Source organism: Symphalangus syndactylus, chromosome 5, assembly GCF_028878055.3.
Source record: "Symphalangus syndactylus isolate Jambi chromosome 5, NHGRI_mSymSyn1-v2.1_pri, whole genome shotgun sequence".
In the NCBI taxonomy this organism is placed as follows: Eukaryota; Metazoa; Chordata; class Mammalia; order Primates; family Hylobatidae; genus Symphalangus; species Symphalangus syndactylus.
Window position 1 is genome coordinate 111,876,878 of NC_072427.2, and position 14,265 is coordinate 111,891,142.

The 14,265-nt window shown below is 40.4% G+C and overlaps 1 protein-coding gene across 9 annotated transcripts in view; it reads right to left on the bottom strand.

The window, feature by feature from the left end:
- Positions 1–14,265, bottom strand: part of CXADR (CXADR Ig-like cell adhesion molecule) — an 85,833-nt gene that overhangs the window by 28,896 nt on the left and 42,672 nt on the right. For 6 of the 9 annotated variants that reach the window (XM_055279315.2, XM_063640657.1, XM_055279318.2 and 3 more), the window contains exons 3-6: positions 12,520–12,724; positions 5,334–5,489; positions 3,643–3,765; positions 2,997–3,135 (exon numbers count right to left, since the gene is read on the bottom strand). The exons of 1 other annotated variant lie outside the window; for it this stretch is intronic. In XM_055279315.2, the coding sequence (XP_055135290.1) occupies positions 2,997–3,135; positions 3,643–3,765; positions 5,334–5,489; positions 12,520–12,724 (623 nt within the window). The remainder of the gene's footprint in view (positions 1–2,996; positions 3,136–3,642; positions 3,766–5,333; positions 5,490–12,519; positions 12,725–14,265) is intronic. 2 more of the 9 variants (XM_055279319.2, XM_055279320.2) reach the window with 2 other exon arrangements.

Genomic DNA, 14,265 nt, shown 5'->3' on the forward strand with positions numbered 1-14,265 from the left:
CAATTATTTACATAGTATTTACATTATATTAGGTATTATAAGTAATCTAGAGATGATTCGAAGTATACAGAAGAATGTGTGCAGCTTATATACATTGTATCTTTTTCTTTTTCCTTTTATTTTTTTAATAGAGACATCTTGCTCAGGTTGGTGTCTTGAACTCCTGGGCTCAAATGATCCTCCCATCTCCGCCTCCCAAAGTGCTCGGATTACAGGCGTGAGTCACTGTGCCTGGCCGCCATTTTATATCAGGGACTTCAGCATCCTTGGATTTTGGTATCTGCAGGAGGTCCTCCACGGATACCGAAGAATAACTCTATCTGAGTTATCTTTGGTGCATTTAAAAAATACAGCCATACTCATTTCATTGTGCCTTGCTTTTATTACACTTCATAGATACTTATTGCTTTTTTTTTTTTACACAAATTGAAGGTTTGTGGTAACCCTGTGTCAAGCAAATGTACCAGTACCTTTTTTTTTTTTTTTTTTTTTTTTTTTTGAGACAGAGTCTTGCTCTGTCACCTAGGCTGGAGTGCAGTGGCGCGATCTCATCTCACTGCAAGCTCTGCCTCCCAGGTTCATGACATTCTCTTGCCTCAGCCTCCCCAGCAGCTGGGACTACAGGCACCCGCCACCGTGCCCTGCTAATTTTTTGTATTTTTAGTAGAGACGGAGTTTCACTGCGTTAGCCAGGATGGTCTCTATCTGCTGACCTCGTGATCCGCCCGCCTTGGCCTCCCAAAGTGCTGGGATTACAGGCGTGAGCCACTGTGCCCGGCCACCAGTACCACTTTTCCAACAGCATGTGCTCACTTCATGTCTGTGTTGCATTTTGGAAATTCTCACAACAGTTCAAACTTTCTCATAATCATACCTGTTAGGGCGATCTGTGATCAGTGATCTTTGATGTTACTATTTTAATTGTTTTGGGGCACCATGAACGATGCCCATAAGAGACAGCAAACTTAATAAATGTTGTGTGTGTTCTGGCCATCCCCCCAACGTCCTCCCCATCTCTCACCCCTCCCTCAGGCCTCCCTATTTCCTGAGACACAATAATATTGAAATTAGGCCACTTAATAACCCTACAATGACCTCTAAGTGTTCAAGTAAAAGCAATAGTTATCATGGCTCTACTTTTTAAAAAATTATTTTATTTATTTTGAGACAGTCTCGATCTGTCAACCAGGCTAGGGTGCAGTGGTGCGATCCTATCTCACTGCAAGCTCAAACTCCTGGAGTCAAGCAATCATCAGCAAGGCTCTCTTTAAATCAAAACCCAGAAATAATTAACCTTAGTGAGGACGGCATGTTGAAAACCAAGACTGGTTGAAAGCTAGTATCTTGCACCCAACAGCCAAACCAAATTGTAAATGCAAAGCAAAAGTTCTTAAAGTCAAAGTGTTACTCCAGTGAACACGTAAACGATAAGAAAGTGAAGCAGTCTTATTGCTGATATGGAGAAAGTTTAGTGGTCTGGATAGAGGATCAAAATAGTCACAACATTGCCTTACACCAAAGCCCAATCCAGAGCAAGGCCCTAACTCTATTCAATTCTATCAAGGCTGAGAGAGCTAAGGCAGCTGCAGAAAAAAGTTGGAAGCTAACAGAGGCTGGTTAATGAGTTTAGGGAAAAAAGGTCATTTCCATAACATAAAAATACAAAGTGAAGCAACAAAGTGCTGATGAAGAAGCTACAGAAAGTTATCCAGAAGATCTAGTTAAAAGATTGTTGATGAAGGTAACTACACTAAGTAACAGATTTTCAATAGAGACAAAACAGACTTTTACTTGAAGAAGACACCATCTAGGCCTTTAATGGCTAAAGATGTCAGTGTCTGGCTTCAAAGCTTTAAAGGACAGGTTGACATCTTGGCAGGAGCTAATGCAGTCCAGGAGTTCGAGACCAGCCTTGTCAACATGGTGAAACCCCATCTCTACAAAAAATACAAGAATTAGTCAGGTGTGGTGGCTCATGCCTGTAGTCCCAGCTACTCGGGAAGCTGAGGTGGGCGGATCACTTGAACCCAGGGGGCAGAGGTTGCAGTGGGCCATAATTGCACCACTCCACTCCAGCCTGGGCAACAGAGAGCGAGACCTTGTCTCAGAAAACAAACAACAAAAAAAACCCAACAACCGAAGAAAGAAATTGCCATAGCCACTGCAACCTTCAGGAACTACCATCCTGATCAGCCACCAGTCACCAACAGTGAGGCAAGACCTTCCACCAGCAGAGAGATTAAGACTCACTGAAGGCTCAGATAATCACGAGCATTTTTTAGCAATAAAGTATTTTTTTAATTAGGGTATCTACACTGTTTTTTAACACATAATGCTACTGTACATTTTAGACTACAATATAGTATAAACATAACCTTTTATGCACTGGAAAAACAAAAAAATTAATGTGATTTATCGCAGTGGTCTAGAACCAAACCCACAATAACTCTGAAGTGTGCCTGTACAAGTGTCCAGAACCCACCCTAGACCTGCCAAATGTCAATTTCTAGGGTGTGAAGTCATGTGTTATTACTTTCTAAAATTCTATTATCTAATATGCACACTTCTCGTTAAGACCTACTGATTTAGAATATTTAAGGAAAATGAAAATTAAACTACCAATTGTTCTACAAACTTCCAGATTACTTGATACAATCAGGTCAGTTTTTTTTTTTCAAACCTCAATATCCACTTCATCCCTACCACTGCAGGCGGGGATTCTTCTCAAGAAGCAGGCAGTCTTGAGATAATCATTTTGCAGTGGTTCTTAAAATGGGGTACGAGAAAGCTGGGGAGCGGGGTGCAATGAATGGTGGTTGGAGCTCTGCACTTGCAGTTAAAAGTAAATGCTTTCACATGTATTGAGAAGAAGGGGGCCAAAGCTTTCATCCATTCTCCTAAGAAAGATGCTTCGGGTGGTTAATAAAAGAACGAATGCTTTAGAGACATGACATATATTTGGTATACATCAGTCAACTCCTGTCTCACTTAATTACCTGATATCGTGATGAACTTCCTTTTCATATTTTTCTTCTCTGCGCTTTTTACGACAGCAAAAGATGATAAGACCAATGAGCGCCAGAGCAAGCAAAGTTCCTATAACGGCTCCTGCAATTAGTCCAGCTTTATTTGAAGCTAAAATAAGAAGAATAGTAAAAAAAAATATATATATATACACGTATAGATATTGAAGGTTGGCTATACATTTTTAGATTGATTTCATCACATGTATTAACTTTAAGAGACAAATTATTTAGTCTTTTTGATCTGGGGGAAAAATTCATAAAAAGAACTGTCTTCTGAACTGTATAATCTATTTCATGCATTAAAATGATAAAACCTGTCTGAAAGATTTTAATATTCAAAGCTATCTTGGTTAACATATAAGAATGTTCTAAGCTACTCATAATAGCTAAATATGGTACAAGGGTTGATTTGACAACTCTTACCTTCTTAATATATCATTGCAATTACGAAGTTTTTTTAATAAAATATATTTTTCTAGAAAAGCTAATAATCAAACCACAGTGTTCTGATCAAAGTCGGTGTCCCTTTGCCCTTAACACACACTTGCTGACTGAACTAAAGGAGGTGGTATAAAGATAACAGAAACAAAACCACCAACAGAAAGAAGATACTTACGAGGGACAACGTTTAGACGCAACAGGCACTGATCAGAGCCCACTCTGTTTCTGACCGTACAGCTGTATGTCCCAGAGTACTCAGAAGAGGCATTTTTTACAGATATAACAGATGAAGTCATTTCTATGGAAGGAGGAAAAAGAAAACAAACTCATTTTTATAGTATGTATTGTTATCAGGTGTTAGTAAACGTAGCCCTCTCCAAATTTAGCAATCCAGTTAAAAGCAAGACAGACCAAGGCTGGATGCAAGCAAACTGGCACTGAGCCACACAGATGTTTCCAGAATCCAATCATGCTTCCAGTTCACGGTATCAAGGTGAAAGTAACCATGATCCCCTGCACCACAGAGCCTCAGCTGGAGCAGGGGGGTTGGTTCACTGTGTAGCTGCTGCAAACCCATTTTGGGGCACATCAAAGACTATAAACGCTACTGCATTCCACAAAGGATCTTTCATGCAGCAGGAAAACATATAAAACCTACTTTATTCCCCCCTAGATGGAAGAAACATACAAAAGGAAGTCAGAAGAGGACTCCCAGATTGGTCTCTTAGTTTGAAAAAAAGAGAGGCAGAGAGAAAACCTACTAAAGACCAGGATGCAGTGGATGGCGGGGTGGAGCCTGGTCATCAGTTTGAACTAAGAAGTCAATTATAACAAATAGGTGAGCAGATTTGGCCAATTTGTAACTTTCTAGTTAGTGTCACACGGGTTTTCTTTTAATTTATACACACACCATGGGTAAATTACTATATTTTCAATCTAAGCAAAACACTAAAGATCCAACTTTTATTATACTTTAGCCACTATCTAAGTTATAATCATGAACATGTCTCATCAATTAAAAAAAAAAATTGGCCAGGCACAATGGCTCACACCTATACTTTGGAAGGCTGAGGTGGGTGGACAGCTTGAGCCCAGGAGTTTGAGACCAGTGTGGGCAACATGCAGAAACTCCATCTCTACAAAAAATACAAAAATTAGCAGGGCGTGGTGACACATGCCTGTAGTCTCAGCTACTCGGGAGGCTGAAGTGGGAGGCTTACTTGAGCCTGGGAGGTGAAGACTGCAGGGAGCCGAGATCCTGCCACTGCACGCCCAGCCTGGGTGACAGAGCGAGACCCCTTGTCTCGGAAAAAAGACAAAAACAAACAAACAAAAAAAATACCAAAGTAACTAATATCCTAAAAAAATGAAATCATAGAATAGCTCTTCATTTATAATAGATGACACTAAATTGATATTATAAAACACTGAATAATTCCCATGGAAATCCTGATTATTCTATGTAGAAAAGGGAAACAAAGCATTTGGGAATCTACAATATATAAGCAGGCTGGGCACATGCCCGGACTCATGCCTGTAATCCCAGCACTTTGGGAGGCCAAGTAAAGAGGACTCCTTGAGCCCAGGAGTTTGAGACCAGCACAGGCAACGCAGGGAGATGCTGTCTCCTCAAATTTTTTTTTTTTAAATTAGCAGGGTGTGATGGCATGCACCTGTAGTTCCAGCTACTTGGGAGGCTGAGGTGGGAGGATGACTTGAGCCTAGGAGGTCGAAGCTTCAGTGAGCTGTGATTGCAGTGAGCCTGGGTGACAGAGCAAGGCCCTATCTCAAATCACACACACACACCCCTACTAGATCTTAGTCCAAATCAATGGCATGTGGTACAAATACTATGATCAGCAGTACCTGCTAACCATGAAGTGGGCATTTTCTGTGAGTCAGACAATTTTTGCCACTCATACTGTAATGGAAGTGAACCTTCTTTTGGTTCACATTTTAGTTTAAAGTCGCTTCCAATTTCTTCTGATCCATCAACGTAACATCGTGCACCTGAAGGCTTAACTGAAAAAGAAAACAAATTATAAATTTACACAAGAGAATGGAACTTACTTTTATGAATACAGCATTGTACACAACCACTGACTCATTATCAGTTGGTTCTCGGTCCAGAATTCACAAAAGAATGAAAGACCACAGTAAGTGATCAACATCAGTTTATTCAGCTTTATCTGACACAAAACAGCAAAGAATAAGCTCAGACAAGCAGCCACTGCATTAGTAGATATGGCAATATCTCAGGCATAGCTCGGTGCCTGTCCATTTCATGGGGCACACCTGAAAAAAAGCAAGAATAATGCACTTGCTTTTTTCCGCAAGACCACTTGAGAGGGAAGGAAGCTCCCCCTTCCATTCCTTAGCTATTCTTCCCCATGCTTGACATGTAGCCCTCTGGCAGTATGTACCAAGTCACATCCCTCTAGGTGCCATAACCCTGACAATCAGGCAGTTTATCATCAACAATACTAACAACACTCAGTGTAGCAAGGAACAACTAGCATTCTGCATTTACATCAACTCAAATCCATCCAAAGAGCAGGCTACAAAAAAGAAAACCTGGGCTAGGCATAGTGTAATCTCAGCACTTTGGGAGGCCAAGGCAGTGGGGGGATCACTTGAGGTCAGGGGTTTGAGACCAGCCTGGGTAACACAGCGAGACTCTTGTCATTATAAAAACTTCGAAAAATTAGCTGGGTGTGGTGATGTGTGCCTGTGGTCGTAGCTACTTGGGAGGCTGGAGTAGGAGGATGGCTTGAGACCAGGATTTTGAGGCTGCAGTGAAGCTTTGATCATGTCACTGCACTCCAGCCTAAGTGACAGAACCAGACCCCGAATCAAAAAGATATTCACAGCCTGGAAATTCATGCGTAAAAAAGAATATTTAATTAAAAAAAAAAAAAAGGAAATCTGAGGTTATATTCCAGGTGTTTCTGGGTAACTGTTTAGAACAGCTACTAACTCCATTACCTGCAACTCACCCCAATCCTGGATTAACACCTTGGCATTGCATACTGTTCTGCTGAACTTTAATAAGGTATAATATTCACACAATAAAGTTAACATGTTAATCACGTGGGCTGATTACTTTTAATAAATGTGTCTATATCCATTAAGCACCACTCCAACCCTCTCCCAAGAAAGTTCCCTCATGCTGGTTACAATAGATGTGACTCCAAAACCCTGGACCCAGGAAGCCACTGATCAGATTTCTACCACTGTAGATTAGCTCTTCTTCTGGAATCACATGAATAGAATACTACAGTATGTATTTTTTTTGTCTTCTTTTATTCAGCATAACATTTCTGAGATTGAGCCATGTTATTGTATATACAGTTATTTTAGTATTTCAATGGACTGTAACCCAAGTTTGCTTATCCAGTCACCTGTTAATGAATACTGTGTTTCCAGTTTGGGGCTACTGTCAAAGCCTAGTTAGCCAAACTGACAAGGGGCAAGTGTGTAGTCTATCAAAATCAGATTGACCAGTGAGGACGGCATTACGAGGAACCATGGAATGCCACTGGACAAGAGCAGGGATGCTGAAGGACTCTCAGGAGGTTGTAAGGAAGTAGCCATCAGCTCTCAATCAGCTGTTTCTGAGATTAGGAAAAATGGGGATTAAACAGGAAGTGGGAGCTGTTGAGGAGGTGGGGCCATTTAGTAATTGAGTATTCCAGTAAAGGATGGGTAGAGAAATGTGGGTCTGGGGGCAACATTAGAGAAGACAGCAATAGTCTATGCTTTACTACTGCTCTATAACCTTGGGAAAGACAATGTTTTCTATAAACTCTGTGGCTGACTTTAATCTGTATCTGTCCTTCTGGCTGACACACGTCAAGACTGATTTTTTCTTTTTTAGTTTAAGCTGATTTTCATTTTTTCAATCGTGAATGGGTTTTTATTCTTTCACTACTATGAATAAAGGTAAATGCATTTTTGTTTTGCAGTATTATGAACAACGCTGCTTGAACACTCATGTGAACACTGGCATATGCTTTCCTTTGTCTTAGTAATTGCTGGATCATATGGTGACTGTACATACTTTAACAATGTAAGGAATTGTCAAATTGTTTCCCAAAACTGGCTCAACACGATTTATCATATTCAGTGGGGTATCTTCAACTAAGGTTATCAACCATGACCTTACTCCTTCTTAGTAACTCCTTAACAAATTTAATTGTATTCCCCTTCATCTGCTCCTACTTACATTTTTAAAATAAGGGTCAACACATATTTAACTGCACTGTTGATTTTTCCAAGCAAATCTGTTTATTTTTCAATCTGACCAGGTGCTCTGGAGACTACATCAACTGGACTTTTAAATAAGTTTTGCAAATTATTTCATCCTGGGAGTCTTCAATGAAATGAGACTTGTTCTCTTACATTTCTTCAAACTACCAGTAAATCCTTTATTAGAATAAATTACTAGCAAATAAATAACTGATGCAATGCTTTGTGCATCAAACATCTATGGGTAATATGGTATTCTAACTCTAACACTCATCCTTTCTATATCCATTTTCTCCCATATAACCAGCAATCAAAACATATCTAATAACGGATAGCTATTTAAAATTGCTGCTAGGAAATTCAGGGCCTCACTACAACCCGGCCACAATAAAACAAGATTCTACCAACACAGGTTTCTGAATGACACTTTGGAGCAGCCCACCTGCTTTCCACTGGGAAGAGAAAGTACAAGTCTTTTACATGCCAACATCCAACCATTATACTATGAGGAAGATTAACTCTTAACCCACGGTACTCTGCTGGAACAGAAGAAAACCACAAAGAGAGCACGAATAAAGTCTTGTCTCCTAAATGTTTCTTTGGTACGGACTTCCCACATACTGGCTGCTGTTCTCAGAACATCTGCCTCCATGATCACTAACACAAACAATAGTCCTTCTCAGATAAGGGTATGTGACCATCAAGTTGTAGTTGGACATGGTATCCCACCAATTTAGTAATCCTCTGCTCCACACATGTATTACTTCATCATCTTTCCCTGCTAGTGGCTACACCAGTCTACTGGAAATACTCTCTAAATCCCTACATGGGACAGGGGATACTTTTATCATGATGTCATCCTTCCAAGAAATATAATTTCTTATTGGTTCAAAAATACCCTGACTCCAGGCAAAAATCTATCAATAGATGCTAAAATCAATAGGCAAAAGTTAAATAAGAAACAACGTATCTGCACAGTCTCAAAGTAGCTCCCCCAAGATATTTTTTAATTATAAAGGGAAAAATAATAACTCTAGAGTGGAGAAGCCCATCAGATAAAACTTAAACCAAGTGATCACGATTAACAATAAGACATGACATCAAGTGCCCCCGGATGTGACTGGAGGAGATTAAGGAGATATAAATGCAATGTGGATTCTAGATGCAATCCTAGTACAAAAACAACATTACTGGAAAACAGTAAAATTCAAATTGGGTCTGTAATTTAGTTAATAGTATTGTATCAATGTTAATTTCTTGGTTTTGATAATTATAACATGATTTTGTAAGATGTTAACATTAGGGGAAATTAGATGATGGGCCCACTCTTAGAAACTTCCTCGTATTTTTGCAACTTTTCTATAAAACTAAAAATTACTGTAAAATAAAAAGTAGTGAGGGGCCGTGCCTAGTATCAATGGTTTGCAAATCCCTTAGGACCTTTAAGGCCAGTGATGACTGAGCCGCTACACTTGCTGTTGCCACTGTGATCTGGTGGCATGGTGCAGTGGGAGTATACCATATATGTCCAGGAATTGTTAACTGTGCATGTTCTGCTCTTCAAAACAACTCTGTCCTTTATACCAAAAGGTTTCAATCAACAGGCCCTTCCAGAGCTCCAGGGGAAGGTGCCCGTGATATATGGCCACAACGGTAACCTTCTATCAATTCTCTTTGTTAACATTTCCCACTTCCGCTTCTTTATTGAGCTGCATCCACACGAGCTTGTGCTGTGTCTGAAAGAGCAAGGCAGGCATGGCAATGGAGCAAGCTACAGCAACATGCTGCCCCTCACATCCAGATGACTATCAATCATCTCTCTGGGTTAGTGGCCACATAACACACAAGCTCAATGAATGCACTGCCATTACCCTGTGAATGCCATGATGGCAACTACTTCAGATTTCCCACAAAAGAACCAAAGCATTAGATAGAGCCACTATCAGTCAATCCGATGAGCTCCAGTGACCACCACTTAGTTGGGTCACTAGAGGGCACTTCATCTTATCTTTTGCCCCAGATAATCCAGGCAGAATTTCAAGGCAAAACTAACAGATAAGCTTCAATCCAATTAATTTTCACCTTCAAGAGAATACAATTCTGGTGGTTTCTCCCAGCAGCAGTCATAACTCATCTAAAAACATGGAAGAAAGAGTTACAAGAAATTCTCTGGCTCTGACACAACCTCGTCCAGATTAGAGTACCAGTCATCCCTACTTCTCTTCGGCAATCACTTCCCTGCTTTCTCCTCTCATCCCCAGTTTATCCCCTCTCTCCCTCCTGGGTTTGAATTGAAGGCTGACTTGGCTATAAAATTCTCCCCAGGAGTAACTCAGGGTGAACTGTGTCAATGCTTCCCACTTACCCATTCTTAGGACATGCTGGGGTTCAAAGTTTAATATAAAAAGGCCATTCCTACTGCCGGGCAGTCATGGCTCCTGCCATGAGTGAACTGAACCACATTATGTGCCATCCCTACCACCCAACTCAAGTTCCTTTTTTGGGAAATGTTCTGCTGTAATGTTCTCTTCAGTTGAGAACTGCAAATGTGACCCTGAACCTGGTCCCACAGGATCCAGACAATACACAAACACACAAATATGCTTGTCCACAACTCTTCTGGGAATATGTGCCAACCCCATTAATCCCAGTGTACCTGTCCCATCAAACAGGGGTTTCACAATAAACAATCCTGATAATCAAGTATCTTCTGCTTCGCATATCATGAACCAGTTAATATTCCGTATACATCTTCCAACTTAATACTTCCTAGAGAGCAATGTTGGAAGAAAGTATAGTCAGGGTTATAATCTCAGGAATTCCTGGGTCTGTGATAAGAATTCAGACCAGGCAGCCGGGTGCGGTGGCTCACACCTGTAATCCCAGCACTTTGGGAGGCTGAGGCGGGCAGATCACGAGGTCAGGAGATTGAGACCATCCTGGCTAACATGGTGAAACCCCATCTCTACTAAAAATAAAAAAAATCAGCCAGGTGTGGTGGCGGGCACCTGTAGTCCCAGCTACTCGGGAGGGCAAGACAAGAGAATTGCTTGAACCCAGGAGGTGGAGGTTGCAGTGAGCCGAGATCACGCCACTGCACTCCAGCCTGCGTGATAGAACGAGACTCGGTCTCAAAAAAAAAAAAAAAAAAAAAAGAATTCGGACCAGGTGTTAATCTTTCACTTGCTTATACATTTATAACAAAGAAAAGTTACTCCATGTTTACTCAATGAAGACACAGAAAATTCAAATTTCCAACATTACCATATTCCTTTTCCTGGTTCCTTTTTTAGACTGACTTACTTTCACACCACAAGAAACATTTTTAGTTAGTGCGATTCAGAATGATGCATTTCACCAGGACCTCTTCAGGTCCCCATTCAATGATGCTGCCAGCAGATTCTATCTACCAAGACAATGCATGGATTTGCCATGAAGGTACCCAAAAATCCCCACTCTTGTTCCTAGTCTCTAGGAGTAATAGTTAAGTGCTGGGTCTACTTGTAGGAGGAGTAGTTAAGTGTTGGGTGCCCAAGTCATCTTGAACATTGCTCTCCTAAAGAGTATTCTTGTAATCTCAGCACTTTGGGTGGCCGAGGTGGGTGGATCACCTGAGGTCAGGAGTTTCAGATCAGCCTGGCTAACATGGTGAAACCCTGTTTCTACTAAAAATACAAAAATTAGCCAGGTGTGGTGGTGCATGCCTGTAATCCCAGCTACTTGGGAGGCTGAGGCAAGAGAATCACTTGAACCTGGGAAGCGGTGGCTGTAGTGAGCAGAGATTGTGCCACTGCACTCTAGCCTGGGCAACAGAGTGAGACTCCATCTCAAATAAAATAAAATAAAATAAAATTAAAATTAAAGAGTATTCTTTAGAATATTCTACCCCACCCCAATCAGTTCTCTAAACAGAAGGAATGAGGTAAATGTTGATGTGGGAGGCCTACCCTGATCAGTTATTTCCAGTCATGCTAGACAATTCTAGCATCAGCTTTTCCTATGAAAGTCAGTCCCCAAGTGTCCCCTAAAACATGAGGACAGAGGAATTTACTGTCATTAAATAGAGAGCTAGACAGCTATGTTTTTCTAAATGGTAGCCAATGTACATTTTGTGTAAAGCTTATCACAGTATGGTTTTAGAAGTATATTTATGAACTATTATCTTTCAGTTTCTCAATTTGAAGGGATTAAGAGTGCTTGTAGACATTATCACAGAATCTAGAGAAGGATAATAAACTCTGTAGTCTTTGGCAGTTTACAAAGCAGTTTATACTACCTCCCTCTTAACTATTATAGAGAGGGCTATATCAGTGAATGTCTCATCTCCTCACTTTAATGATGAAAAACAGTGACATCAAGAAGCTTAAATACTATGTGATGCCTAATGGCCTTACTTGAATTCAATATTCCTTCTTCCATATTTCTTCACCTCCATTCTAAATGCTTACATTATTCATCATAGAAACATGGTTCTACATAATTCTCAGGGCAAATTCTGAGGACAAGGCAAAAACCCTAGATCTCCTAACTCCTGGCTTAGGGTTCTTCCTCCATACCATAATAGTCGTTCACTTATTTTTAAACTCTTACGAATTTCACAAAGAAGTTGATCACTTCTTACTTTTCCTATCCAAACCAAAAGCTAGTTTTATATTTGATGCTATCCAACATAGAAGTACTTCAAGTGTTTAAAATTGTTATTCTAAAAAATTAAGCTTTGTCTTATACAAGTGCTGCTACTACAGTACTATGACTAATCATTCTCTTACTCAGTAACCCATTAACACAAATAAAAATAACTTACCAAGAACTACCAGATGGATCTTCTTATTTGCAACACCAGGAGCTTTTTTCACTTTGCACTGATATGTGCCAATATCTGACAGCTGTAAATTCGTTACATTTATTGATGCATCACCAGATTTGAGATCATTACTCGTAAAATGTACTCGGCCTTTCAGATCTGGATAGTAGTCATCATAAATTTTGTCTCCAGAATACAAAATAATCTAAAAGAAAGCCAAAATTAGATAGGAGGAAAAACAAACACACACACAAAAAACTGTCTCTTAAAGGAGCCCTGGATACACCTGCTGCTACAGAACCGCGCCCCCCCCACCCCGCAGAAAAAAAAAAGAAGAACACAGTATTACGGGGAACCTAAAACTATCCAAACCACAGAACGAGAAAATGGAAAGTAATCAAAGTGATCCTTGGGTATAGTCCCAGACTTCTATTTTTAATGGGGAAACCAAGACGCAACATGATAAAATAGTAAAGCCCTATACTGTCCTAGAGAGCAATTTAGTAAGATTGGGCAGGAACACAGACTTGCTTGTTCGTTGTCTTTTCCTTTTCTTTTCTTTTCTTTTTCTTTTTTCTTCTGTGTCTGTGGCCCAGGCTGGAGTGCAATGGTGAGATCTCGGCTCCCTCCACCTCCTGGGTTCAAGCAATTCTCTCGCCTCTGCCTCCCCAGTAGCTGAGACTTCAGGCACATGCCACCACGGCCGGCTAATTTTTGTATTTTTAGTAGACAAGGGATTTCACCACGTTGGCCAGGCTGGTCTCGAACTTCTGACCTCAGGGGATCCACCCGCCTTGGCTTCCCGAAGTGCTGTGATTATAGGTGTAAGTCACCATGCCTGGACTGCTCATTCTTATATACTCTATTTTTCAACTGCCTCTGAGGCTGTAGTTTGCCAACCAAGTGTAACAAAATCAAGTACCTACTGCCTCCTGCCCCTACAAAAGACTTATCATAATTTGCCTGTGGAATCTAACAAAAAGATAACTTTGTTTGGTCTTAATATTAAGTCGGAGTTACTTGAGGGCTCTAGACTCTAACAGATAAAATCATAAAATAAACCTCTTAAGATATGTGTACCCAGGTTAACAAGTCCTTTGAATGAATCTTCTGTAACTAAAGCAAAGACCTGTGCCTAATCCACTGAGTTTTCTGAATCACACATAGCCTTTGAAGGCAATTACTAAAGGCTGGATGCTTTAGAGGGAAATAAAATTTGTGTTCGGAATATTTTCTTGGAAGAGAACTATAGTAGTCATCTCTAACAATCTCTAATATTAATTTAACACATTTTATAATTTTTCTTTTTTGCTAATGAAATCTCTTCATTCTGGTTCTATCAGACCCATGGGCCAAAGAGCAGTGATGCCAAAACTCAGATAATAATCAGGAAACACAACTACAGCCTGTATCCTGCAATTAATTTCTTTTACCTGAGTGCTAATTATGGGCAGCATAATCAGAAAAAATGTCATTTAAGAACACTGTTTTCCAGGTTTATTCCGCGGAAACTTCTTGAGTGGAGAAACTTGGGTTCTCTTCTATATTATCTCCTTCCCAACCACACTGACCCCACCCTAATCCACCAAAAATCTTTTTTTTTTTTTTTTTTTTTTTGAGACAGTCTTGTTCTATCTCCCAGGCAGGAGTGCAGTGGTGCGATCTTGGCTCAATGCAACCTTCACCTCCTGGGTTAAAGCGATTCTCCTGCCTCAGCCTCCCGAGGAGCTGGGACTACAAGTGCCC